At 47.6% G+C, this 27835-nt stretch overlaps 1 protein-coding gene across 2 annotated transcripts in view; it reads left to right on the top strand.

Moving 5' to 3' along the window:
* slc25a16 (solute carrier family 25 member 16) overlaps positions 1 to 27835 on the top strand; it is a 156344-nt gene that overhangs the window by 46520 nt on the left and 81989 nt on the right. For both annotated transcript variants that reach the window (XM_072478775.1, XM_072478774.1), the window contains exon 3: positions 5127 to 5219. In XM_072478775.1, the coding sequence (XP_072334876.1) occupies positions 5127 to 5219 (93 nt within the window). The remainder of the gene's footprint in view (positions 1 to 5126; positions 5220 to 27835) is intronic.

Below are 27835 nucleotides of genomic sequence, written 5' to 3'. Positions count from 1 at the left end.
CACCTCCCAGAAGGCCCCTGCGCACCGCTGCCGCCGAAATCCAAAGGGCTGCTCCTGTAAAGGTAAGAGCTTTTAAACTCACTACTCACCTCCCAGAAGGCCCCTGCGCACCGCTGCCGCCTAAATCCAAAGGGCTGCTCCTGTAAAGGTAAGAGCTTTTAAACTCACTACTCACCTCCCAGAAGGCCCCCGCGCACCGCTGCCGCCGAAATCCAAAGGGCTGCTCCTGTAAAGGTAAGAGCTTTTAAACTCACTACTCACCTCCCAGAAGGCCCCTGCGCACCGCTGCCGCCGAAATCCAAAGGGCTGCTCCTGTAAAGGTAAGAGCTTTTAAACTCACTACTCACCTCCCAGAAGAGGAAACTCACTACTCACCTCCTCCTCATCTCAGGTAAAAATTCCATGAGGTCACCCAGCTATTTAACGAAGCAAGAAAGAAGTCAGCCCCCCCAAAACAATGTCGCAGGCCTCGATTTCATTGATCTTGAAACGGGAGAAGGATCCGGAGCAATGCGGGTCGTACAGGCTGATTTCTCTACTGAATGTGGACGACAGACTGCTGGCTAAGATACTGGCCACAAGGATAGAGGACTGTGTCCCGGGGATGATAGGGGAAGACCAGACGGGATTTGTAAAGGGCAAGCAACTCGAGGCCAATGTTCGAAGCTTTTAAATGTTATTATGATTCCCTTAGAAGGAGAGGAGGTGGAGGTGGTGGTAGTGATGGATGCGGAGAAGGCTTTTGATCGGGTGGAGTAGAATTACCTGTGGGAAGCGCTGGGAAGGTTTGGGTTTGGTGAGGGCTTTATTGACTGTGTGCGGTTGCTCTATCAAGCACCAGTACGAACCGGCTGAGGTCGGGGTACTTTAAACTACACCGAGGGACGAGGCAAGGATGCCCCCTCTCCCCGTTACTGTTTGCTCTGGCCATAGAGTCATTGGCCATGGTGTTAAGAGCCTCTAGGTACTGGAAAGGGCTGGTTCGGGACAAGATGACCTGCTCTTGTATATTTTAGACCCGTTGGAGGGGATGGGGGAAGTAATGCGAGTCTTGGGGGAATTTGGCAATTTTTTGGGGTATAAATTGAACATGGGGAAAAGCGAGATGTTTGAGAACCAGGAAAGGGGACAGGAGAAGAGACTGGGAGGGCTGCCGCTTCGAATGGTAGGGGAAAGCTTTCGATATCTGGGAATCCAAGTGGCCTGGGAATGGGAGGCATTGCACAAGTTAAAACTATCCTGGTTGGTAGAACGAATGGAAGGGGACTTTGGGACATGCTCCCGCTATCACTGGCGGGGAGGGTACAGACTGTGAAAATGACGGTCCTCCCCAGATTTCTGTTTGTCTTTCAGTGCCTCCCCATCTTCATCCCAAAGACCCTTTTCAATCGAGTGAATAAGGTTATTTCGGGCTTTGTGTGGGCCGGTAAAATCCCGCGAGTGAAGAAAGTGTTGCTGGAGTGCAGTCGGGGAGAGGGTGGGTTGGAGCTGCCGAACTTCTGCAATTACTACTGGGCGGCTAATATGGCCATGATTAGGAAGTGGGTAGTGGGGGTGGGGTTAGCATGGGAGCGGATGGAGGCGGCGTCGTGCAAAGACACCAGTTTGGGGGCACTGATAACGGCACCTCTTCCATTCTCGCCGCCCCGATACTCCACAAGTCCGGTGGTGGTGGCGGCTCTGAGAATCTGGGGGCAATGGAGGAGATATAAGAGAGTGGAGGGAGCATCGGTTTGGACCCCGATTTATAATACTCATCGGTTTGTACCGGGTAGGCTGGATGGCGGGTTCCGGAGTTGGCAAAGGGCAGGAATTAGAAGGATGGGGGATCTATTTATAGATGGGAGATTTCCCAGCTTGGAAGCCTTGGAGAATAAATTTGAATTGCCAGCAGGGAATGGGTTTAGGTATTTGCAGGTGCGAGACTTCTTGAGAAAACAGGTGCCGGCCTTTCCGCTGCTGCTGCCACGGGGGATACAGGACAGAGTAGTCTCCAGTACCTGGGTGGGGAAGGTTTCAGATATTTACCAGGAGCTTTAGGAGGAGGAGCTTAAGGGCAAGTGGGAGGACAAGCTAGGTGGCGAGATAGAGGCGGGTCTATGGGCTGATGCCCTAAGTAGGGTTAATACCGCCAGGGAAGAGATTGCTGGACCTTTGGCTTTGATTTTTATGTCATCATTGGCTACAGGAATAGTGCCAGAGGACTGGAGGATAGCAAATGTGGTCCCTTTTTGTTCAAAAAGGGGAGCAGAGACAACCCCGGCAACTATAGACCGGTGAGCCTCACGTCTGTAGTGGGTAAAGTCTTGGAGGGGATTATAAGAGACAAGATTTATAATCATCTAGATAGGAATAATATGATCAGGGATAGTCAGCATGGCTTTGTGAAGGGTAGGTCATGCCTCACAAACCTTATCGAGTTCTTTGAGAAGGTGACTGAACAGGTAGACGAGGATAGAGCAGTTGATGTGGTGTATATGGATTTCAGCAAAGCGTTTGATAAGGTTCCCCACGGTAGGCTATTGCAGAAAATACGGAGGCTGGTGATTTAGAGATGTGGATCAGAAATTGGCTAGCTGAAAGGAGACAGAGGGTGGTGGTTGATGGGAAATGTTCAGAATGGAGTTCAGTTACAAGTGGAGTACCACAAGGATCTGTTCTGGGGCCGTAGCTGTTTGTCATTTTTATCAATGACCTAGAGGAAGGCGCAGAAGGGTGGATGAGTAAATTTGCAGACGATACTAAAGTCGGTGGTGTTATCGATAGTGTGGAAGGATGTAGCAGGTTACAGAGGGACATAGATAAGCTGCAGAGCTGGGCTGAGAGGTGGCAAATGGAGTTTAATGTAGAGAAGTGTGAGGTGATTCACTTTGGAAGGAATAACAGGAATGCGGAATATTTGGCTAATGGTAAAGTTCTTGGAAGTGTGGATGAGCAGAGGGATCTAGGTGTCCATGTACATAGATCCCTGAAAGTTGCCACCCAGGTTGATAGGGTTGTGAAGAAGGCCTATGGCGTGTTGGCCTTTATTGGTAGAGGGATTGAGTTCCGGAGTCAGGAGGTCATGTTGCAGCTGTACAGAACTCTGGTACGGCCGTATTTGGAGTATTGCGTACAGTTCTGGTCACCGCATTATAGGAAGGACGTGGAGGCTTTGGAGCGGGTGCAGAGGAGATTTACCAGGATGTTGCCTGGTATGGAGGGAAAATCTTATGAGGAAAGGCTGATGGACTTGAGGTTGTTTTCGTTGGAGAGAAGAAGGTTAAGAGGAGACTTAATAGAGGCATACAAAATGATCAGGGGGTTAGATAGAGTGGACAGTGAGAGCCTTCTCCCGCGGATGGAAATGGCTGGCACGAGGGGACATAGCTTTAAACTGAGGGGTAATAGATATAGGACAGAGGTCAGAGGTAGGTTCTTTACGCAAAGAGTAGTGAGGCCGTGGAATGCCCTACCTGCTACAGTAGTGAACTCGCCAACATTGAGGGCATTTAAAAGTTTATTGAATAAACATATGGATGATAATGGCATAGTGTAGGTTAGATGGCTTTTGTTTCGGTGCAACATCGTGGGCCGAAGGGCCTGTACTGCGCTGTATCGTTCTATGTTCTATGTTCTATGTTCTACACTGAGGCACTAGGTGGATAGAAGACCTCCACCTGAGCAGAATTTGCCTCTGGGCTATTAAGGAGGCAAAGGCATTCGTCCGCACACTCGTCTGCAGCACCGGCGAGTCTGACACCCTGAAAATTAATTCTTGATTAATAAGGGGATCAGGGGTTATGGGGAGAAGGCAGGAGAATGGGGATGAGAAAATATCAGCCATGATTGAATGGCGGAGTAGACTCGATGGGCCGAGTGGCCTAATTCTGCTCCTATGTCTTATGGTCTAAAATGGCCACCCAAGAACAAGGCTGACGTTTGACGTTGAGAACACTGATATGAAAGAAAGAGACCCAAAAGGTTAACGACTTGTGACATTAGGTGAATTAGACATTCTGAATTCTCCCTCAGTGTACCCGAGCAGGTGCAAGAGTGTGGCGACTCGGGATTTTCACAGTAGCTTCATTGCTGTGTTAATGTAAGCCTACTTGTGACAATAATAAAACCTATTATTACATGCCCAGCGTGTGGTTAATGAAATGTCCCATGGTGCTTCACGAAGTATGACGCTGAACCACAAGGAAATATGAGGTCTGATGACCAAAAGCTTGATCAAAAATGGCAGTTTTAAGGCGTGTCTTAAAAGAGGACTGCAAGCTCGGGTCTAGCACAGCTGCCTCACAGCTCCGAGGCCCCACAACCCAAACATGTGCTGGGTAGGTAGATTGGCCACACTAAATTACCCGTTAATTGGAAAAGAAATAATAGTTGGGTACTCTAAATTTTAAAAAAAAGAGGTCTGCAAGCTCGAGAGGCAAAGTGGCTTAGGAAGTGAATTCTTGAGCTTAGGACTGAGGCAATTGAAGGAATGGTCGCCAATTTTTAAAATTCATTTATGGGATGTGGGCGTTGCTGGATAGGCCAGCATTTACTGCCCATCCAAGGTTGCCCTTGAGAAGGTGGCAGTGAGCTGCCTTCTTAAACCTCCGCAGTCCCTGAGGTGTAGGTGCACTCAACTGTGCTGTTAGCGAGGAAATTCCAGGATTTTGACCCAATGGTGGGGTGAATAAACTTAGTGATGCTCAAGAAGCCAGAATTAAAGGAACACATATTTTTTGGTGGATTTTAGGGCTGGAGAAGATTGAAGAGATAGGGAGGGGGGAAGATGTGGGGGAGAATGCTTCCCTGACTGGTCAGTCAACACAGGGTCTGTGTTGAGGAGAAATTTCTTCACTCAAAAGATTAAGTCTTTAGAATTCTCTACCTAGTGAGATGTGGATGCTCACGTCTTTGAATTTATTCGAAGAAGAGGTGAGTAGATCTTTGGCTACAAAGGGGATTGAGTGATCTGGGGATATTGCAAGAAGGTGTAGTTGAGGTGGAGATCAGGCACATTCTTGCTGAAACTATCTTTGGCGATCAAATTCTCTTCTATTTTTGGTGCAGATTATTCAAAGCAAATGTTTTTGGAAATTGCTGTTTTATTTCTGCTGAAGATTAATATTAATTTATATTTTGTGCAGGTGTTGCAGGATGTTGTGCAAAGTCGACAATTGCACCCTTGGACAGAGTGAAAATTTTACTCCAGGCTCACAATCGGCATTATAAACACCTTGGTAATTATTAACAGAAAGCTGTCAGTTGGTTGTAACTTTTGTACTTGAATATAGGAGCAAACCGGCGTTCAAAGAGACTGGCTGAAACGACTAATGCCCCAAAATGTCCCATTTCAGGTTTAAAATTGAATGAGTATTTACTCGAACATTCTTTTACAAGTTGATTCAAATGGGTAAGGCACAGCATCGGTCTAGAATGGGGAAATACAGCTGGGTGATTTTTCCATAAGGAAAGGACCAACCAGAGGAACAACAACTCCTAACCACTCAAAGTGTCTACATGTTGATAAAGAAGAGCTGCTTCAGTATATCATAGATTATCATAGAATTTACAGTGCAGAAGGAGGCCATTCGACCCATCGAGTCTGCACCGGCTCTTGGAAAGAGCACCCTACCCAAGGTCTACACCTCCACCCTATCCCCATACCCCAGTAACCCCACGCAACACTAAGGGCAATTTTGGACACTAAGGGCAATTTATCATGGCCAATCCACCTAACCTGCACACCTTTGGACTGTGGGAGTAAACCGGAGCACCCGGAGGAAACACACGCACACACGGGGAGGATGTGCAGACTCCGCACAGACAGTGACCCAGCGGGGAATCGAACCTGGGACCCTGGAGCTGTGAAGCAATTGTGCTATCCACAATGCTACCGTGCTGCCCTGGACATATATGGACATAATCAGGGACAAATGCACCGTTCTAAACGTACCGCATATTAGATTGTGGCATAAGGTTAAATCTCACGGGATCCAGAGTGAGGTAGCCAATTGGATACAAAATAGCTTGATGACAGAAGTTGTGGAGGGTTGTTTTTCAAACTGGAGGCCTGTGACCAGCGATGTGCTTCAGGGGACAGTGCTGGGTCTACTGTTATTTGTTATTTATATTAATATTAATGATTTGCATGAGAGTGTAGGAGGCATGGTTAGTAAGTTTGCAGATGACACCAAGATTGGGGGCAAAGTGGGCAGTGAAGAAGGTTATCTAGGATTGCAATGGGATCTTGATCAATTGGGCCACTGGACCGATGAACGGCAGATGGAGTTTAATTTAAATAAATGTGAGGTGATGCATTTTGGGAGATTGAATCGGGCAAGGATCTATTCAGTTAATGGTAGGGTGTTGGGGAGAGTTACAGAACAAAGAGATATAGGAGTACAGGTGGAGTCGCAGGTGGACCAGGTGGCGAAGAAGGCATTTGGCATGCATGGTTTCATTGGTCAGAACATTGAATACAGGAGTTGGGACGTATTGCTGAACTTGTACAAGACATAGTAAGACCATACTTAAAATACGGTGTTCAGTTCTGGTCACCCTATTATAGAAAGGATATTATTAAACTAGAAAGAGTGCGGAAAGGATTTACCAGGATGCAACCGGGATTTGATGGTTTGAGTTATAAGGAGAGGCTCAATAGACTGGGACATTTTTCCCTGGAGCGTAGGAGGTTTGGGGGTGATCTTACAGAGGTCCATAAAATAACGAGGAGCATAGATAAAGTAGTCAACATCTTTTCCCAAAGGGAGGGGAGTCTAAAACTAGAGACCATAGGTTTAAGGGGAGAGGGGAGAGAGACAAAAGGGTCCAGAGGGGCAGTTTTTTCACACAGGGTGGCGAGTATCTGGAACGAGCTGCCAGAGGCAGTAGTAGAGGCGGGTACAATGTTTTCTTTTAAAAAGCATTTGGACAGTTATATGGGTAAGATGGGTTTTTGAGGGATATGTGCCAAATGCGGGCAATTGGGACTAGCTTAGTGATTAAAAACTGGGCGGCATGGACAAGTTGGGCCAAAGGGCCTGTTTCCATGCTGTAAACCTCTAGGACTCTGTTCACATAAAGCAGCAGGTAGAATGTAAAACTTACCATGGAAGGGACAATATAAACTGACTGAACCAGTTGTGCCAATTTGTGCCGACACTTTCTGGTGAATTTGTGTTGTTTCAATTTCTGAGGAATGGTCTCCTCTGAGCAATTTTTCGATTCTTTGCTCAGGAGTATGTTTGCTTCTGTTGCAGATGGGCTCCTGGTACAATGGAGTTAGTGGACAAAGTGGGCGTCGCGGTAGCACAGTGGATAGCACTGTTGTTTCACAGCACCAGGGACCCGGGTTCGATTCCCGCTTGGGTTACTGCCTGTTCGGAGTCTGCACGTTCTCCCCGTGTCTGCGTGGGTTTCCTCCAGGTGCTCCAGTTTCCTCCCACAAGTGCCGAAAGACATGCTTGTTAGGTAATTTGGACATTCTGAATTCTCCCTCTGTGTACCCGAACAGGTGCCAGAGTGTGGCGACTAGGGGAATATCACAGTAACTTCATTGCAGTGTTAATGTAAGCCTAGTTGTGACACGAAAAAGATTAAGAATAATTGGACCAGTAAAAAAGTAGAATTCTCACTGAACTCAGGAAGAGGCCAGAAAGGAAAAGGTAGAACAGAGCTGAACAGGTAGAACTGTTGGATTGGCTTTTTTGTTGTATTTTCTTTAAGAACCGAATAACTGCAGAATCTGATTTTTTTGTCTTCAACACAGTCACATGAATACTTAGTCAAATCATAAAACACAATTCCATTTACATTACTCTTAATAATTGAGTTCACAATTCACCACAAGAGCTTGGGCACCAACCTCTGTTCCAGCCTGATTACAGGAAACAGTGACTTGCTCCAAACATTTATACTAATTCTACCTTTGATCTGTACATTCTATGCAAGCTAATATAAAACTACAATATATATAAGGAAACGCAAGGCACTCATCAGATAACATGGAAGGTGCACTCTTGTTGATCAATTGATCCGAATGATTTGTTACTGCTAAACTAGATTTACTCGAGTCCTTTTATTGCTTTATTACTGGGAACAATGACCTAACAAATGACTCAAATTCATGTATGACTAATTTGCTAGAGTTCTTTGAAGCTGTAACAAGCTTCAAATAATGGGGGACCTGTAGATGTAATGTATCTGGACTTCCAGAAGGCGTTTGATAAGGTGCAGCACAAAAGGTTATCAGGCAAGGTAAGATCCCATGGGGTTGGGTGTGATATCTTAGCTTGGATAGAGTGCGATAAATGGTTCTTTTTCTGGTTGGCAAGCTGTAACGAGTGGTGTGCCTTGGGTCCCTAACATTTATAATCTGTATTGATGACTTGGCTTGGGATAGAATGCACTGTTGCCAAATTTGCAGATGACATTAAAATAGGTGGGAAAGCAAGTTGCAATGAAGAAATACATTTACAAATGGACATGGTTAAGTGAGTGGGCCAAAATTTGGCAGGTGGTATTTAATGTGTATAAATGTGAGGTTGACGTCGAGGGGATGGTTCCGCTTGTTGGACAATCTAGAACAAGAAGCCATAGTTTTAGGCTAAGGGGTGACAGAGTTAAAACATAAATGAGGAGGAATTACTTCATTCAAAGGGTCGTGAATCTGTGGAATGACTTCCCCAGAGTGCAGTGGATACTGGAACCCTAAACACATTTAAGAAGGAGAGAGATAGGTTTATGATCAGTAACGGGATGAAGGTTTAAGGGGAAGTGGAGAGGAAGGTGGAGATGAGGCTGAGATGAGATCGGCCATGGCAGCCATGGTCGTATTGAATGGCGGAGCAGGCTCATGGGGCTGAATTGCCTACTGTTGCTCCTAGTTCTTATGTTCAATGCTTAAGACTTGTTCAGACTGGAGTCCAGTTACTAGTGGTGTACCACAAGGATCTGTTTTGGGGCCACTGCTGTTTGTCATTTTTATAAATGACCTGGAGGAGGGCGTAGAAGGATGGGTGAGTAAATTTGCAGATGACACTAAAGTCAGTGGAGTTGTGGACAGTGCGGAAGGATGTTACAAGTTACAGAGGGACATAGATAAGCTGCAGCGCTGGGCTGAGAGGTGGCAAATGGAGTTTAATGCAGAAAAGTGTGAGTTGATTTATTTTGGAAGGAATAACAGGAAGACAGAGTACTGGGCTGATGGTAAGATTCTTGGCAGTGTGGATGAGCAGAGAGATCTTGGTGTCCATGTACACAGATCCCTGAAAGTTGCCACTCGGGTTGAGAGGGTTGTTAAGAAGGCATACGTGTGTTAGCTTTTGTTGGTAGAGGGATTGAGTTTCGGAGCCATGAGGTCATGTTGCAGCTGTACAAAACTCTGGTGCGGCCGCATTTGGAGTATTGCGTGCAATTCTGGTCACCGCATTATAGGAAGGATGTGGAAGCATTGGAAAGGGTGGAGAGGAGATTTACCAGAATGTTGCCTGGTATGGAGGGAAGATCTTATGAGGAAAGGCTGAGGGACTTGACGCTGTTTTTGTTAGAGAGAAGAAGGTTAAGAGGTGACTTAATTGAGGCATACAAGATGATCAGAGGATTGGATAGGGTGGACAGTGAGAGCCTTTTTCCTCGGATGGTGATGTCTAGCACGAGGGGACATAGCTTTAAATTGAGGGGAGATAGATATAAGACAGACGTCAGAGGTAGGTTCTTTACTCAGAGAGTAGTAAGGGTGTGGAATGCCCTGCCTGCAACAGTAGTGGACTCGCCAACACGAAGGGCATTCAAATGGTCATTGGATAGACATATGGACAATAAGGGAATAGTGTAGATGGGCTTTAGAGTGGTTTCACAGGTCGGCGCAACATCAAGGGCCGAAGGGCCTGTACTGCGCTGTAATGTTCTATGTTCTATGTACTTTCGGTTGCACCGAGGGACGAGGCAGGGGTGTCCCCTGTCCCCCCTGCTCTTCGCACTGGCGATTGAACCGCTGGCTATGGCACAGAGGAAGTCGTGGAACTGGAGGGGGTTGGTGCGGGGTGGGGAGGAGCAGAGGGTGTTGCTCTATGCGGACGAATTGCTGTTATATGTGGCGGACCCGGTGGGGGGAATGCCGGAGGTAATGAGGATCCTCAGGGAATTCGGGGATTTCTCAGGGTATAAGCTCAACATGGGGAAGAGCGAGCTGTTCGTGGTTCACCCAGGGGACCAGAAGAGGGGGATTGGCGAGCTCCCATTAAAAAGGCGGAGAGGAGCTTCAGGTATTTGTGGGTCCAGGTGGCCAGGAGCTGGGGGGCCCTGCATCGGCTTAATTTCACAAGGCTGGTAGAGCAAATGGAGGAGGAGTTCAAGAGGTGGGACGCGTTGCCGTGTCCTTGGCGGGTAGGGTGCAGTCAGTCAAAATGACGGTGCTCCCAATGTTTTCGTTCCTGTTCCAGTGCCTCCCCGTGTTTATCCCAAAGGCCTTTTTTAGGCGGGTTAACAGGAGCATAATGGGGTTTGTGTGGGCGCGAGGGACTCCGAGTGAGAGAAGGGTGTTCCTGGAGCGGGGTAGAGATAGGGGGGGGGGGGGGGGGGGGGGGGGGGGGGGCTTGCGCTGCCCAACCTCTGTGGGTACTACTGGGCCGCCAATGCGACGATGGTGTGCAAGTGGGTGATGGAGGGGGAGGGGGCTGCATGGAAGAGGCTGGAGACGGCGTCCTGTGTGGGTACGAGTCTGGGGGCGCTGGCAACGGCGCCGTTGCCGCTCCCTCCAAGGAGGTATACCACGAGCACGGTAGTGGCGGCTGCCCTCAAAATCTGGGGGCAGTGGAGGCGGCACAGGGGGGAAGTTGGGGCCTCGGTGTAGACCCCAATACGTGGGAACCACCGGTTCGTCCCAGGGAGGACAGATGGAGGGTTTTCGGGGTGGCACAGGGCAGCGATACGAAGGTTGGGAGACCTGTTTGTGGACGGGAAGTTCGCGAGCCTGGGTGAGTTGGAGGAGAAGTATGGGCTCCCCCTCGGGGAACACCTTCAGGTACTTACAGGTAAGGGCATTTGCCAGGCAGCAGGTGGTTGAATTCCCGCGGCTGCTGCCACGCACAGTACAGGACAGGGTGCTCTCGGGGGAGTGGGCGGGAGTGGGGAAGATCTCGGAAACGTACCAGGTGATGCAGGAGGAGGCCTCGGTGGTGGAGGTGAAAGGTAAGTGGGAGGAGATCGAGGAAGGGGTGTGGGCAGATGCCCTAGGGAGGATGAACTCTTCATCTTCGTGCGCGAGGCTCAGCCTCATACAGTTTAAGGTGCTGCACAGGGCACACATGACCGGGACAAGGATGAGCCAGTTTTTTTGGGGTGAGGACAGGTTTGAAAACAGCGCGGGAGGAGAGAAAGCCGGGCCATTGAAAACAGCGCGAGAGGAGAGAAAGCCGGGACATTGAAAACAGCGCGAGTGGAGAGTGAGCCGGGACATTGAAAACAGCGCGAGTGGAGAGTGAGCCGGGACATTGAAAACAGCGTGAGAGGAGAGAGAGCCGGGAGATTTAAAAAGCGCGAGAGGAGAGAGAGCCGGGAGATTTAAAAAGTGCGGGAGATTTAAAAAGCGCAGGAGCTGCGAGTCAGAGCGGAGATTTTAAAAGATCGCGGCCTAGTTTCGGGAGCCGTTCGGAGGAGGAGGAGCAGTCTATGTCAGGGAGAGAACCTGAGAACATCCAAGACACTCAGAAGGTAAGTAAGTGATTTTTACTCATTTTTAATTTTATACCTTTTTCAAATTGTGTGTGTCGGGGGGAAACTGAAGTCACATCACAGAAAAGCTGTGACCTGAGTGGCTGGTTGGGAATCTACACTAAATTTTAAAAATTAAGCATTGGTAACTAATTAAACATAATTACTTAATTATAATTTAGAGGGGTATCTAAGCCAGAGATCGGAGAGTACTATATTTAGCTTTCGTATTTATATTAGAAATCTAGTGCTAGGAAACAGATAGTTAACAGTAACTTTAAAAAAATAAAAAAATATATATAAATTTTTTAAAAAAACTTTTAATTTTAATTAATTGACGCAATGTCAGTTAGAGGGGTGCAGTGCTCTGACTGTGAGATGTGGCAGGTCCGGGAGGCTTCCAGCATCCCGTATGGCTTCATCTGCAGAAAGTGCACCCAAGTAGAGCTCCTCACAGACCGCATGGTTCGGTTGGAGCAGCAATTGGATGCACTTAGGAGCATGCAGGTGGCGGAAAGCGTCATAGATTGCAGTTATATAAATGTGGTCACACCCAAGGTGCAGGCAGAGAAATGGGTGGCCACCAGAAAGGGCAGGCAGTCAGTGCAGGAATCCCCTGTGGTTGTCCCCCTCTCGAACAGGTATACCCCTTTGGATACTGTCGGGGGGGATAGCCTATCAGGGGAAAACAGCAGCAGCCAGAGCAGTGGCACCACGGCTGGCTCTGATGTTCAGAAGGGAGGGTCAAAGCGCAGAAAAGCAATAGTAATAGGGGACTCTATAGTCAGGGGCACAGATAGGCGCTTCTGTGGACGTGAAAGAGACTCCAGGATGGTATGTTGCCTCACTGGTGCCAGGGTCCAGGATGTCTCCGAACGGGTAGAGGGCATCCTGAAGGGGGAGGGCAAACAGGCAGAGGTCGTTGTACATATTGGTACTAACGACATAGGCAGGAAGGGGCATGAGGTCCTGCAGCAGGAGTTCAGGGAGCTCGGCAGAAAGTTAAAAGACAGGACCTCTAGGGTTGTAATCTCGGGATTACTCCCTGTGCCACGTGCCAGTGAGGCTAGAAATAGGAAGATAGAGCAGCTAAACACGTGGCTAAACAGCTGGTGTAGGAGGGAGGGTTTCCGTTATCTGGACCACTGGGAGCTCTTCCGGGGCAGGTGTGACCTATATAAGGACGGGTTACATCTAAACTGGAGAGGCATAAATATCCTGGCCGCGAGGTTTGCTAGTGTCACACGGGAAGGTTTAAACTAGTATGGCAGGGGGGTGGGCACGGGAGCAATAGGTCAGAAGGTGAGAGCATTGAAGGAGAACTAGAGAATAGGGACAGTGGCGCTCTGAGGCAGAGCAGACAGGGAGAAGTTGCTGAACACAGCGGGTCTGGTGGCCTAAAGTGCATATGTTTTAATGCAAGAAGTATTACGGGCAAGGCAGATGAACTTAGAGCTTGGATTAGTACTTGGAACTATGATGTTGTTGCCATTACAGAGACCTGGTTGAGGGAAGGGAAGGATTGGCAGCTAAACGTTCCAGGATTTAGATGTTTCAGGCGGGATAGAGGGGGATGTAAAAGGGGTGGCGGAGTTGCGCTACTGGTTAGGGAGAATATCACAGCTGTACTGCGGGAGGACACCTCAGAGGGCAGTGAGGCTATATGGGTAGAGATCAGGAATAAGAAGGATGCAGTCACAATGTTGGGGGTTTACTACAGGCCTCCCAACAGCCAGCGGGAGATAGGGGAGCAGATAGGTAGACAGATTTTGGAAAAGAATAAAAACAACAGGGTTGTGGTGATGGGAGACTTCAACTTCCCCAATATTGACTGGGACTCACTTAGTGCCAGGGGCTTAGACGGAGCGGAGTTTGTAAGGAGCATCCAGGAGGGCTTCTTAAAACAATATGTAGACAGTCCAACTAGGGAAGGGGCGGTACTGGACCTGATATTGGGGAATGAGCCCGGCCAGGTGGTACAGTGACCACAATTCAGTAAGTTTTAAAGTGCTGTTGAACAAGGATAAGAGTGGTCCTAGGATGAGTGTGCTAAATTGGGGGAAGGCTAATTATAACAATATTAGGCGGGAACTGAAGAACATAGATTGGGGGCGGATGTTTGAGGGCAAATCAACATCTGACATGTTGATTTCAAGTGTCAGTTGAAAGGAATTCAGGACCAGCATGTTCCTGTGAGGAAGAAGGATAAATACGGCAATTTTCGGGAACCTTGGATAACGAGAGATATTGTATGCCTCGTCAAAAAGAAAAAGGAGGCATTTGTCAGGACTAAAAGGCTGGGAACAGACGAAGCCTGTGTGGAATATAGGGAAAGTAGGAAGGAACTTAAGCAAGGAGTCAGGAGGGCTAGAAGGGGTCACGAAAAGTCATTGGCAAATAGGGTTAAGGAAAATCCCAAGGCTTTTTACACGTACATAAAAAGCAAGAGGGTAGCCAGGGGTTGGCCCACTGAAGGATAGGCAAGGGAATGTGTGTGTGGAGCCAGTGGAAATGGGCAAGGTACTAAATGAATACTTTGCATCAGTATTCACCAAAGAGAAGAAATTGGTAGATGTTGAGTCTGGAGAAGGGTGTGTAGATAGCCTGGGTCACATTGAGATCCTAAAAGACGAGGTGTTGGATGTCTTAAAAAATATTAAGGTAGATAAGTCCCAAGGGCCTGATGGGATCTACCCCAGAATACTGAAGGAGGCTGGAGAGGAAATTGCTGAGACCTTGACATAAATCTTTGGATCCTCACTGTCTTCAGGTGATGTCCGGAGGACTGGAGAATAGCCAATGTTGTTCCTCTGTTTAAGAAGGGTAGCAAGGATAATCCAGGGAACTACAGGCCGGTGAGCCTTACTTCAGTGGTAGGGTAATTACTGGAGAGAATTTTTCGAGACAGGATCTACTCCCATTTGGAAGCAAATGGACGTATTAGTGAGAGGCAGCATGGTTTTGTGAAGGGGAGGTCGTGTCTCACTAACTTGATAGAGTTTTTCGAGGAGGTCACTAAGATGATTGATGCAGGTAGGGCAGTGGATGTTGTCTATATGGACTTCAGTAAGGCCTTTGACAAGGTCCCTCATGGTAGACTAGTACAAAAGGTGAAGTCACACGGAATCAGGGGTGAGCTGGCAAGGTGGATACAGAACTGGCTAGGCCATAGAAGGCAGAGAGTAGCAATGGAAGGATGCTTTTCTAATTAGAGGGCTGTGACCAGTGGTGTTCCACAGGGATCAGTGCTGGGGCATTTGCTCTTTGTAGTATATATAAATGATTTGGAGGAAAATGTAACTGGTCTGATTAGTAAGTTTGCAGACGACACAAAGGTTGGTGGAATTGCGGATAGCGATGAGGACTGTTGGAGGATACAGCAGGATTTAGATTGTTTGGAGACTTGGGCGGAGAGATGGCAGATGGAGTTTAATCCGGACAAATGTGAGGTAATGCATTTTGGAAGGTCTAATGCAGGTAGGGAATATACAGTGAATGGTAGAACCCTCAAGAGTATTGAAAGTCAAAGAGATCTAGGAGTACAGGTCCACAGGTCATTGAAAGGGGCAACACAGGTGGAGAAGGTAGTCAAGAAGGCATACGGCATGCTTGCCTTCATTGGCCGGGGCATTGAGTATAAGAATTGGCAAGTCATGTTGCAGCTGTATAGAACCTTAGTTAGGCCACACTTGGAGTATAGTGTTCAATTCTGGTCGCCACACTACCAGAAGGATGTGGAGGCTTTAGAGAGGGTGCAGAAGAGATTTAACAGAATGTTGTCTGGTATGGAGGGCATTAGCTATGAGGAGCGGTTGAATAAACTCGGTTTGTTCTCACTGGAACGAAGGAGGTTGAGGGGCGACCTGAAAGAGGTCTACAAAATTATGAGGGGCATAGACAGAGTGGATTGTCAGAGGCTTTTCCCCAGGGTAGAGGGGTCAATTACTAGGGGGCATAGGTTTAAGGTGAGAGGGGCAAGGTTTAGAGTAGATGTATGAGGCAAGTTTTTTTACGCAGAGGGTAGTGGGTACCTGGAACTCGCTACCGGAGGAGGTGGTGGAAGCAGGGACGATAGTGACATTTAAGAGGCATCTTGACAAAACATGAATAGGATGGGAATAGAGGGATACGGACCCAGGAAGTGTAGAAGATTGTAGTTTAGTCGGGCGGCATGGTCGGCACGGGCTTGGAGGGCCGAAGGGCCTGTTCCTGTGCTGTACATTTCTTTGTTCTTTGTGTTAGCTGCTCAGGGAGCCCAGCAAACCACACCCCTATGTTTGGGCATGCCCAGCGCTGGAGGAATTTTGGAAGGGCGTAGCGAGGACGGTGTCGAGGCTGGTAGGATCCAGGGTCAAACCGGGCTGGGGGCTCACAATATTTGGGGTGGCAGAGGAGCAGGGAGTGCAGGAGGCGAAAGAGGCCGGTATTCTGGCCTTTGCGTCCCTGTTAGCCCGGCGGAGGATTCTTCTTCAGTGGAAGGATGCGAGGCCCCCAAGCTTGGAATCCTGGATCAACGATATGGCGGGGTTTATTAAGTTGGAGAGGGTGAAATTCGCCTTGAGAGGGTCGGTACAAGGGTCCTTCAGGCGGTGGCAACTGTTCTTAGACTTCCTGGCAGAACGGTAGACATTGGTCAATGGCAGCAGCAACTCCGGGGGGGGGGGGGGGGGGTTTACTTCATTTATGTTTATTTACACTGGGGGATCTGAGGGGGTGTATATATTTGCTATGTTGGCTTTAAGACCATAAGACATAGGAGCGGAAGGCCATTCGGCCCATCTAGTCCATTCCACCATTCAATCATGGCTGATTTCAACTCCATTTACCCGCTCTCTCTCCATAGCCCTTAATTCCTCGAGAAATCAAGAATTTATCAACTTCTGTCATAAAGACACTCAACGGCTTGGTGTTAAGTTGGGGTGTTAATTTATTATTTATGTACGGGGTGAGGGGGGTATGGAGGGTTCTTTTTTGACTGTCTTTTGTATTTAACCCTGTTGGGTTCCTGTTTCATTTTGTTATTGATATTCTGTGAAAACTTTAATAAACATTTTTTTTTACAAATATATATATATATGCCTTAATAAAATTATTTTTAAAAATGATAGCATACAATCCATAGAATCTCTACAGTGCAGGAGGCCATTTGACCCATCAAGTCTGCACCAACCCTCCAAAAGAACACCCGACCGAGGCACACTCCGCTTGCGCTATCCCTGTAACCTCATAACCCCACCTAACCTGCACATCTTTGGACATGAAGGAGTAATTGAGCATGGCCAATCCATCTAACCTGCACACATTTGGACTTGGAGAGGAAACCGGAGCACCAGGAGGAAACCCGCCCAGACACGAGGAGAACATCAAACTCCACATTGTCACCCAAGGCCGGAATCAGTCCCTGGCGCTGAGGTCGAAAATTCCTCTATGAAACACAGCATCCTCCTAACTTGGAACTATAGCACCTGTATCTGGGTCAAATTTCTGGAACTTCCTTCCTAACAGCACAGCCCATGCCACCTGGGCCCTGGCAGTTCAAAAAAGTGGCTCACCACTACCTTCCCGAGGGCAATTAGGGATGGACAATAAATTCTGGTCTAGCCAGCAATGCCTAGATCCCCTGAACAAATGAAAAATACACTCTCCAGTTACATTACCAGGATAAGCAAATAGAGATGGAGTGTAGCCAGTGAATGGATCTGGGTAAGGGCATGATAAATACAGGCATTCAGAAGGATCTTTTCAGCATTACCAAGTATGGGACAGGGAACCTATTTAAACCAGTAAGGGAAGGGCAACACGGTGGCGCAGTAGTTAGTCCTGCTGCCTCATGGCGCCGGGGACCCGAGTTCGATCCCAGCCCAGAGTCACTGTGCGTCTGGAGTTTTCACATTCTCCCTGTGTCTGCGTGGGTCTCAACCCCACAACCCAAAGATGTGCAGGTTAGGTGGATCGGCCACACTAAATTGCCCCTTAATTGGAAAAAAAAATATTGGGTACTTTAAATTTATATATTTTTTTATAAACAGAAAGGGATCTATAGGGTATTGTTGGGGAAGTTGTGACACTATTCGTATTACCATTAAATATGTGAATGACCTGACCCTCTTGGGTTCAATCATGCAATACATCTCACATGCAAATGGTAGTCATTTCATTGACCAAATATGCAACAGCGACTCATCATATACAGATCGCTCAACAATGCTGTGCAATTGTTTCATAACCTCCTGGATGCTTTGACTTCAATTTAGACGATGCTGAGACTGCGCAAAACAAGCATGCATTAACTATTAGGAGTCTACATTCAATGTGATTTCAAATGGGATTACCAAGTGTGCGAATTATTTGTGGAAGCAAGTGGAAGACTTCACGTTCCAAGTCTTCTCGAGCATCACAACATATCGCAAACTGACCTATTCAGTGTTCAATAGTGACGCAGGACATAAGAAAACGTCTTCATGAGTGAGGGGTTAAGGTCTGAAATGAGAGTGGTGTTCAATCGAAGCATTCAAAACGGAATTGGATTGTTATCTGAAAAGAAAGAATCACAGAATGTGTCGGGTTACGGGGAAAAAGGCGGGAGAATGGCACTAAGTCAACTATTCATTTCGAGAGCCAGTGCAGACACAATGAGCTAACTGCAACAATTCTGCGATTGCCTTTTGAAAGTTGCCACCGGGTCAGCTTCCACCACTCTTTCAGGCAGTGCATTACGAAGCATAATATGCCATTAATAGGCTAGTGAAAGCAAGCTCTCATATTTACCTGGCTTTTTTGCCACTTATCAATCTGTGTTACATGGTTATTGTTACGACACCCTGGGCAAGTGCGCGGTGAATTCCATGCCAAAACCAAAACTGAAACCAAACTGGGACCTCGGGACTCTGAAAAGCCTTCCAGTAGAATAATATCCAATCACCACCTGTTACCGGGCAGAGTACAGCCCTCTGGGTCCATTCATTGGCCACCAGCCAAATCAATCAGAGTCCTCACTGATATCAGCCAGTCTTTCGGATTCTCCTGTTTGAATTAAGGGTACAGGCTTCTTGCCTTAAATACTCATCCATGAATCAAAAAGGTAACAGTAAAGTAAAAGGGGAAGTATGGGAATAAACAGGAAGTAAACAGGAAGGACTCTTACATTATTGACTCTTCTGTCATGGATCTGCCCATCTCTCCAATCTTTCAATCTCCAATCTTTCAATCCCCTCCTCAAGTCTGTTACTAACTCCTTCATTATTTACCACTTATCCAAGCTTTGTGTCAACTTCAAACTTTGAAATTCCCATTTTCAGTGTTACGACTGAGTTGCTTCAACCACTCTTTCAGGCAGCACATTCCAGATCATAACTCGCTGTACAAATTAATTCATCCTCTTAACCCTGCTCTATCGTTCCACTTTCTGCACCGTCAATCTCTAGTCTTCACCAGCCTTGCAGCCCAGGACATCTGTATTTCAATATACCTTGCTGTCTGTGGGATCAGCACATGACAGGTTAAAACGGATTTCAGTTCTGCTGAAGACATGCTTTGTAAAAGTATGAGATGCCGATAAAATGGAAAAGTTCGTCATCCAAGTCTTAGAACATAGAACAGAACATAGAACTTAGAACACAGAACAGCGCAGTACAGGCCCTTCGGCCCTTGATGTTGCGCCGACCTGTGAAACCACTCTAAAGCCCATCTACACTATTCCCTTATTGTCCATATGTCTATCCAATGACCATTTGAATGCCCTTAGTGTTGGCGAGTCCACTACTGTTGCAGGCAGGGCATTCCACACCCTTACTACTCTCTGAGTAAAGAACCTACCTCTGACGTCTGTCTTATATCTATCTCCCCTCAATTTAAAGCTATGTCCCCTCGTGCTAGACATCACCATCCGAGGAAAAAGGCTCTCACTGTCCACCCTATCCAATCCTCTGATCATCTTGTATGCCTCAATTAAGTCACCTCTTAACCTTCTTCTCTCTAACAAAAACAGCGTCAAGTCCCTCAGCCTTTCCTCATAAGATCTTCCCTCCATACCAGGCAACATTCTGGTAAATCTCCTCTCCACCCTTTCCAATGCTTCCACATCCTTCCTATAATGCGGTGACCAGAATTGCACGCAATACTCCAAATGCGGCCGCACCAGAGTTTTGTACAGCTGCAACATGACCTCATGGCTCCGAAACTCAATCCCTCTACCAATAAAAGCTAACACACGTATGCCTTCTTAACAACCCTCTCAACCCGAGTGGCAACTTTCAGGGATCTGTGTACATGGACACCAAGATCTCTCTGCTCATCCACACTGCCAAGAATCTTACCATTAGCCCAGTACTCTGTCTTCCTGTTATTCCTTCCAAAATAAATCACCTCACACTTTTCTGCATTAAACTCCATTTGCCACCTCTCAGCCCAGCGCTGCAGCTTATCTATGTCCCTCTGTAACTTGTAACATCCTTCCGCACTGTCCACAACTCCACTGACTTTAGTGTCATCTGCAAATTTACTCACCCATCCTTCTACGCCCTCCTCCAGGTCATTTATAAAAATGACAAACAGCAGTGGCCCCAAAACAGATCCTTGTGGTACACCACTAGTAACTGGACTCCAGTCTGAACAAGTCTTAAGCATTGAACATAAGAACTAGGAGCAACAGTAGGCAATTCAGCCCCATGAGCCTGCTCCGCCATTCAATACGACCATGGCTGCCATGGCCGATCTCATCTCAGCCTCATCTCCACCTTCCTCTCCACTTCCCCTTAAACCTTCATCCCGTTACTGATCATAAACCTATCTCTCTCCTTCTTAAATGTGTTTAGGGTTCCAGTATCCACTGCACTCTGGGGAAGTCATTCCACAGATTCACGACCCTTTGAATGAAGTAATTCCTCCTCATTTATGTTTTAACTCTGTCACCCCTTAGCCTAAAACTATGGCTTCTTGTTCTAGATTGTCCAACAAGGGGAACCATCCCCTCGACGTCAACCTCACATTTATACACATTAAATACCACCTGCCAAATTTTGGCCCACTCACTTAACCATGTCCATTTGTAAATGTATTTCTTCATTGCAACTTGCTTTCCCACCTATTTTAATGTCATCTGCAAATTTGGCAACAGTGCATTCTATCCCAAGCCAAGTCATCAATACAGATTATAAATGTTAGGGACCCAAGGCACACCACTCGTTACAGCTTGCCAACCAGAAAAAGAACCATTTATCGCACTCTGTCCAAGCTAAGATATTACCCCCAACCCCATGGGATCTTACCTTGTCTGATAACCTTTTGTGCTGCACCTTATCAAACGCCTTCTGGAAGTCCAGATACATTACATCTACAGGACTCCAATTATTTGAAGCTTGTTACAGCTTCAAAGAACTCTAGCAAATTAGTCATACATGAATTTGAGTCATTTGTTAGGTCATTGTTCCCAGTAATAAAGCAATAAAAGTACTCGAGTAAATCTAGTTTAGCAGTAACAAATCACTAGGATCAATTGATGAACAAGAGTGCACCTTCCATGTTATCTGATGAGTGCCTTGCGTTTCCTTATATATCTTGTAGTTTTATATTAGCTTGCATAGAATGTACAGATCAAAGGTAGAATTAGTATAAATGTTTGGAGCAAGTCACTGTTTCCTGTAATCAGGCTGGAACAGAGGTTGGTGCGCAAGCTCTTGTGGTGAATTGTGAAGAGTAATGTAAATGGAATTGTGTTTTATGATTTGACTAAGTATTCAGAAGGCTCAGAAGGGAAGGGGGGAGAGGAGCAGAGCATTAGTGATTGGGGACTCGATAGTCAGGGGCACAGATAGGAGATTTTGTGGGAGCGTGAGAGACACCCGTTTGGTATGTTGCCTCCCAGGTGCAAGGGTACGTGATGTCTCGGATCGTGTTTTCCGGGTCCTTAAGGGGAGGGGGAGCAGCCCCAAGTCGTGGTCCACATTGGCACTAACGACATAGGTAGGAAAGGGGACAAGGATGTCAGGCAGGCTTTCAGGGAGCTAGGATGGAAGCTCAGAACTAGAACAAACAGAGTTGTTATCTCTGGGTTGTTGCCCGTGCCACGTGATAATGAGATGAGGAATAGGGAGAGAGAGCAATTAAACACGTGGCTACAGGGATGGTGCAGGCGGGAGGGATTCAGATTTCTGGATAACTGAGGCTCTTTCTGGGGAAGGTGGGACCTCTGCAGACAGGATGGTCTACATCTGAACCTGAGGGGCACAAATATCCTGGGGGGGAGATTTCTTAGTGCTCTCTGGGGGAGGGGGGGGGGTTTAAACTAATGCAGCCGGGGCATGGGAACCTGGATTGTAGTTTTAGGGTACGGGAGAATGAGAGTATAGAGGACAGATTTGACGTCGCAGGAGGGGGCCAGTGTGCAGGTAGATGGTTTGAAGTGTGTCTACTTCAATGCCAGGAGTATACAAAATAAGGTAGGGGAACTGGCAGCATGGGTTGGTACCTGGGACTTCGATGTTGTGGCCATTTCGGAGACATGGATAGAGCACGGACAGGAATGGATGTTGCAGGTTCCAGGGTTTAGGTGTTTCAGTAAGCTCAGAGAAGGAGGCAAAAGAGGGGAGGTGTGGCGCTGCTAGTCAAGAGCAGTATTACGGTGGCGGAGAGGATGCTAGATGGGGACTCATCTTCCGAGGTAGTATGGGCTGAGGTTAGAAACAGGAAAGGAGAGGTCACCCTGTTGGGAGTTTTCTATAGGCCTCCAAATAGTTCTAGGGATGTAGAGGAAAGGATGGCGAGGATGATCCTGGATAAGAGCGAAAGTAACAGGGTAGTTATTATGGGAGACTTTAACTTTCCAAATATTGACTGGAAAAGATATAGTTCGAGTACATTAGATGGGTCGTTTTTTGTACAGTGTGTGCAGGAGGGTTTCCTGACACAATATGTTGACAGGCCAACAAGAGGCGAGGCCACGTTTGATTTGGTTTTGGGTAATGAACCTGGCCAGGTGTTGGATTTGGAGGTAGGAGAGCACTTTGGGGACAGTGACCACAATTCGGTGACGTTTACATTAGTGATGGAAAGGGATAAGTATACACCGCAGGGCAAGAGTTATAGCTGGGGGAAGGGCAATTATGATGCCATTAGACGTGACTTGGGGGGGATAGGTTGGAGAAGTAGACTGCAAGTGTTGGGCACACTGGATAAGTGGAGCTTGTTCAAGGATTAGCTACTGCGTGTTCTTGATAAGTACGTACCGGTCAGGCAGGGAGGAAGGCTTAGAGCGAGGGGACCGTGGTTTACCAAAGAAGTGGAATCTCTTGTTAAGAGGAAGAAGGAGGCCTATGTGAAGATGAGGTGTGAAGTTTCAGTTGGGGCGATGAATAGTTACAAGGTAGCGAGGAAGGATCTAAAGAGAGAGCAAAGACGAGCAAGGAGGGGACATGAGAAGTATTTGGCAGGTAGGATCAAGGAAAACCCAAAAGCTTTCTATAGGTATGTCAGGAATAAGCGAATGACTAGGGAAAGAGTAGGACCGGTCAAGGACAGGGATGGGAAGTTGTGTGTGGAGTCTGAAGAGATAGGCGAGATACTAAATGAATATTTTTCATCAGTATTCACTCAGGAAAAACATAATGTTGTGGAGGAGAATGCTGAGAACCAGGCTATTAGAATAGATGGCATTGAGGTACGTAGGGAAGAGGTGTTGGCAATTCTGGACAGGCTGAAAATAGATAAGTCCCCGGGTCCTGATGGGATTTATCCTAGGATTCTCTGGGAGGCCAGGGAAGAGATTGCCGGACCTTTGGCTTTGATTTTTATGTCATCATTGGCTACAGGAATAGTGCCAGAGGACTGGAGGACAGCAAATGTGGTCCCGTTGTTCAAAAAGGGGAGCAGAGACAACCCCGGCAACTATAGACCGGTGAGCCTCACGTCTGTAGTGGGTAAAGTCTTGGAGGGGATTATAAGAGACAAGATTTATAATCATCTAGATAGGAATAATATGATCAGGGATAGTCAGCATGGCTTTGTAAAGGGTAGGTCATGCCTCACAAACCTTATCGAGTTCTTTGAGAAGGTGACTGAACAGGTAGACGAGGGTAGAGCAGTTGATGTGGTGTATATGGATTTCAGTAAAGCGTTTGATAAGGTTCCCCACGGTAGGCTATTGCAGAAAATATGGAGGCTGGGGATTGAGGATGATTTAGAAATATTGATCAGAAATTGGCTAGCTGAAAGAAGACAGAGGGTGGTGGTTGATGGGAAATGTTCAGAATGGAGTTCAGTTACAAGTGGCGTACCACAAGGACCTGTTCTGGGGCCGTTGCTGTTTGTCATTTTTATCAATGACCTAGAGGAGGGCGCAGAAGGGTGGGTGAGTAAATTTGCAGACGACACTAAAGTCGGTGGTGTTGTCGACAGTGAGGAAGGATGTAGCAGGATACAGAGGGACATAGATAAGCTGCAGAGCTGGGCTGAGAGGTGGCAAATGGAGTTTAATGTAGAGAAGTGTGAGGTGATTCACTTTGGAAGGAATAACAGGAATGCGGAATATTTGGCTAATGGTAAAGTTCTTGGAAGTGTGGATGAGCAGAGGGATCTAGGTGTCCATGTACATAGATCCCTGAAAGTTGCCACCCAGGTTGATAGGGTTGTGAAGAAGGCCTATGGAGTGTTGGCCTTTATTGGTAGAGGGATTGAGTTCCGGAGTCAGGAGGTCATGTTGCAGCTGTACAAAACTCTGGTATGGCCGCATTTGGAGTATTGCGTACAGTTCTGGTCACCGCATTATAGGAAGGACGTGGAGGCTTTGGAGCGGGTGCAGAGGAGATTTACCAGGATGTTGCCTGGTATGGAGGGAAAATCTTATGAGGAAAGGCTGTTGGACTTGAGGTTGTTCTCATTGGAGAGAAGAAGGTTAAGAGGAGACTTAATAGAGGCATACAAAATGATCAGGGGGTTAGATAGGGTGGACAGTGAGCGCCTTCTCCCGTGGATGGAAATGGCTGGTACGAGGGGACATAGCTTTAAACTGAGGGGTAATAGATATAGGACAGAGGTCAGAGGTAGGTTCTTTACGCAAAGAGTGGTGAGGCCGTGGAATGCCCTACCAGCAACTGTAGTGAACTCGCCAACATTGAGGGCATTTAAAAGTTTATTGGATAAGCACATGGATGATAATGGCCGAGTGTAGGTTAGATGGCTTTTGTTTCAGTGCAACATCGAGGGCCAAAGGGCCTGTACTGCGCTGTATCGTTCTATGTTCTATTCATGTGACTGTGTTGAAGATAAAAAAATCAGATTCTGCAGTTATTCGGTTCTTAAAGAAAATACAACAAAAAAGCCAATCCAACAGTTCTACCTGTTCAGCTCTGTTCTACCTTTTCCTTTCTGGCCCCTTCCTGAGTTCAGTGAGAATCCTACTTTTTTACTGGTCCAATTATTCTTAATCTTTTTCGTGTCACAACTAGGCTTACATTAACACTGCAATGAAGTTACTGTGATATTCCCCTAGTCGCCACACTCTGGCACCTGTTCGGGTACACAGAGGGAGAATTCAGAATGTCCAAATTACCTAACAAGCATGTCTTTCGGCACTTGTGGGAGGAAACTGGAGCACCTGGAGGAAACCCACGCAGACACGGGGAGAACGTGCAGACTCCGAACAGACAGTAACCCAAGCGGGAATCGAACCCGGGTCCCTGGTGCTGTGAAACAACAGTGCTATCCACTGTGCTACCGCGACGCCCACTTTGTCCACTAACTCCATTGTACCAGGAGCCCATCTGCAACAGAAGCAAACATAAGAATCGAAAAATTGCTCAGAGGAGACCATTCCTCAGAAATTGAAACAACACAAATTCACCAGAAAGTGTCGGCACAAATTGGCACAACTGGTTCAGTCAGGTTATATTGTCCCTTCCATGGTAAGTTTTGTATCCTACCTGCTGCTTTATGTGAACAGAGTCCTAGAGGTTTACAGCATGGAAACAGGCCCTTCGGCCCAACTTGTCCATGCCGCCCAGTTTTTAATCACTAAGCTAGTCCCAATTGTCCGCATTTGGCACATATCCCTCTACACCCATCTTACCCATATAACTGTCCAAATGCTTTTTAAAAGAAAACATTGTACCCGCCTCTACTACTGCCTCTGGCAGCTCGTTCCAGATACTCGCCACCCTGTGTGAAAAAACTGCCCCTCTGGACCCTTTTGTCTCTCTCCCCTCTCCCCTTAAACCTATGGTCTCTAGTTTTAGACTCCCCTCCCTTTGGGAAAAGATGTTGACTATCTACTTTATCTATGCTCCTCGTTATTTTATGGACCTCTGTAAGATCACCCCCAAACCTCCTACGCTCCAGGGAAAAATGTCCCAGTCTATTGAGCCTCTCCTTATAACTCAAACCATCAAATCCCGGTTGCATCCTAGTAAATCCTTTCTGCACTCTTTCTAGTTTAATAATATCCTTTCTATAATAGGGTGACCAGAACTGAACACCGTATTTTAAGTATGGTCTTACTATGTCTTGTACAAGTACTCAGACCTCCTCCTGTTCATGGCGACACTCGCCATCGGGACCTCGTACAACAGCCTGACCCACCTGACAAACCCCTCCCCAAACCCAAACCTCTTCAGCACCTCCAACAAGTACCCCCACTCTACCCTATCAAAGACTTTCTCAGCGTCCATCGCCACCACAATCTCCGCCTCCCCCTCCCTCGCCGGCATCATGATAACGTTCAGAAGACTCCGCACATTCGCGTTTAACTGCCTCCCCTTCACGAACCCCGTCTGGTCTTCGTGGATGACCTGCAGCACACAATCCTCAATCCTCGTAGCTAAGACCTTCGCCAGCACCTTGGCATCTACGTTTAGCAACAAAATCGGCCTGTAAGACCCACACTGCAGGGGATCCTTGTCCCGCTTCAGGATCAAGGAGATCATTGCCCGGGACATCGTTGGGGGCAAGGCCCCCCCCTCCCTTGCCTCATTAAAGGTCCTAACTAGCAACGGGCCCAGCAGGTCCATATATTTTTTATAAAATTCGACCGGGAAACCGTCCGGCCCCGGTGCCTTCCCCGCCTGCATGCTCCCTATCCCTTTGGTCAGCTCCTCCAGCCCAATTGGGGCCCCCAATCCCGCCACCAGTCCCTCCTCCACCTTCGGAAACCTCAATAGGTCCAGAAAGCGGCCCATCCCTCCCTCCTGCAGTGGGGGCTCGGATCGGTACAATTCCTCATAAAAGTCCCTGAATGCCATTGATGCCAACCCCACTCTGCACCACACTCCCTCCCCTGTCCTTAACACCCCCGATCTCCCTCGTTGCGTCCCGCTTCCGAAGCTGATGCGCCAGCAACCGGCTTGCCTTTTCGCCATATTCATAAATCGCTCCCTGGGCCTTCCTCCACTGCACCTCCGCCTTCCTGGTGGTCACCAGGTCGAATTCGGACTGCGCCTCTTCCTCAACAGTCCTTCCTCAGGCACCTCCGCATACCTCCTGTCTACCCTCACCGTTTTCCCCACCAGCTTCTCCCTTTCCCTCTGCTCCCTCCTCTCCTTGTGAGCCCTAATGGAGATCAACTCTCCCCTAACCATCGCCTTCAGCGCCTCCCATACCATCCCCACTCGGACCTCCCCGTTATCGTTGGCCTCCAGGTACCTCTCTATGCTTCCTCAGACCCGCTCACTCACCTCGTCCGCCAACAGCCCCACCTCCAAACGCCACAACGGGCGCTGGTCCCTCTCCTCCCCCAGCTCTAAGTCCACCCAATGCGGGGTGTGATCCGAAATGGCTATCGCCGAGTACTCCGTATCCTCTACTCTCGCTATCAACGCCCAGCTCAAAATTAAAAAAGTCGATCCGGGAATAAGCCTTATGGACATACATGTGAGAAGAATGAAAATTCCCCCGGCCTTGCAAATCTCCAAGGGTCCACCCCTCCCATCTGGTCCATAAACCCCCTCAGCACCTTAGCCGCCGCCGGCTTCCTACCCGTCCTAGACCTGCAGCGATCCAGTGCCGGATCCAACACCGTGTTAAAGTCTCTCCCCATTATCAGGCCTCCCACTTCCATATCTGGGATCCGACCCAACATGCCCCGCATAAAACCCGCATCGTCCCAGTTCGGGGCATACACATTGACCAGTACCACCCTCTCTCCTTGCAGCTTACC

The sequence above is a fragment of the Scyliorhinus torazame genome, chromosome 16 (genome assembly GCF_047496885.1).
Source record: "Scyliorhinus torazame isolate Kashiwa2021f chromosome 16, sScyTor2.1, whole genome shotgun sequence".
NCBI classification, from domain to species: Eukaryota; Metazoa; Chordata; class Chondrichthyes; order Carcharhiniformes; family Scyliorhinidae; genus Scyliorhinus; species Scyliorhinus torazame.
Note: the sequence above shows the minus strand (reverse complement) of the source record. Positions and strands in the feature narration are given on the sequence as shown.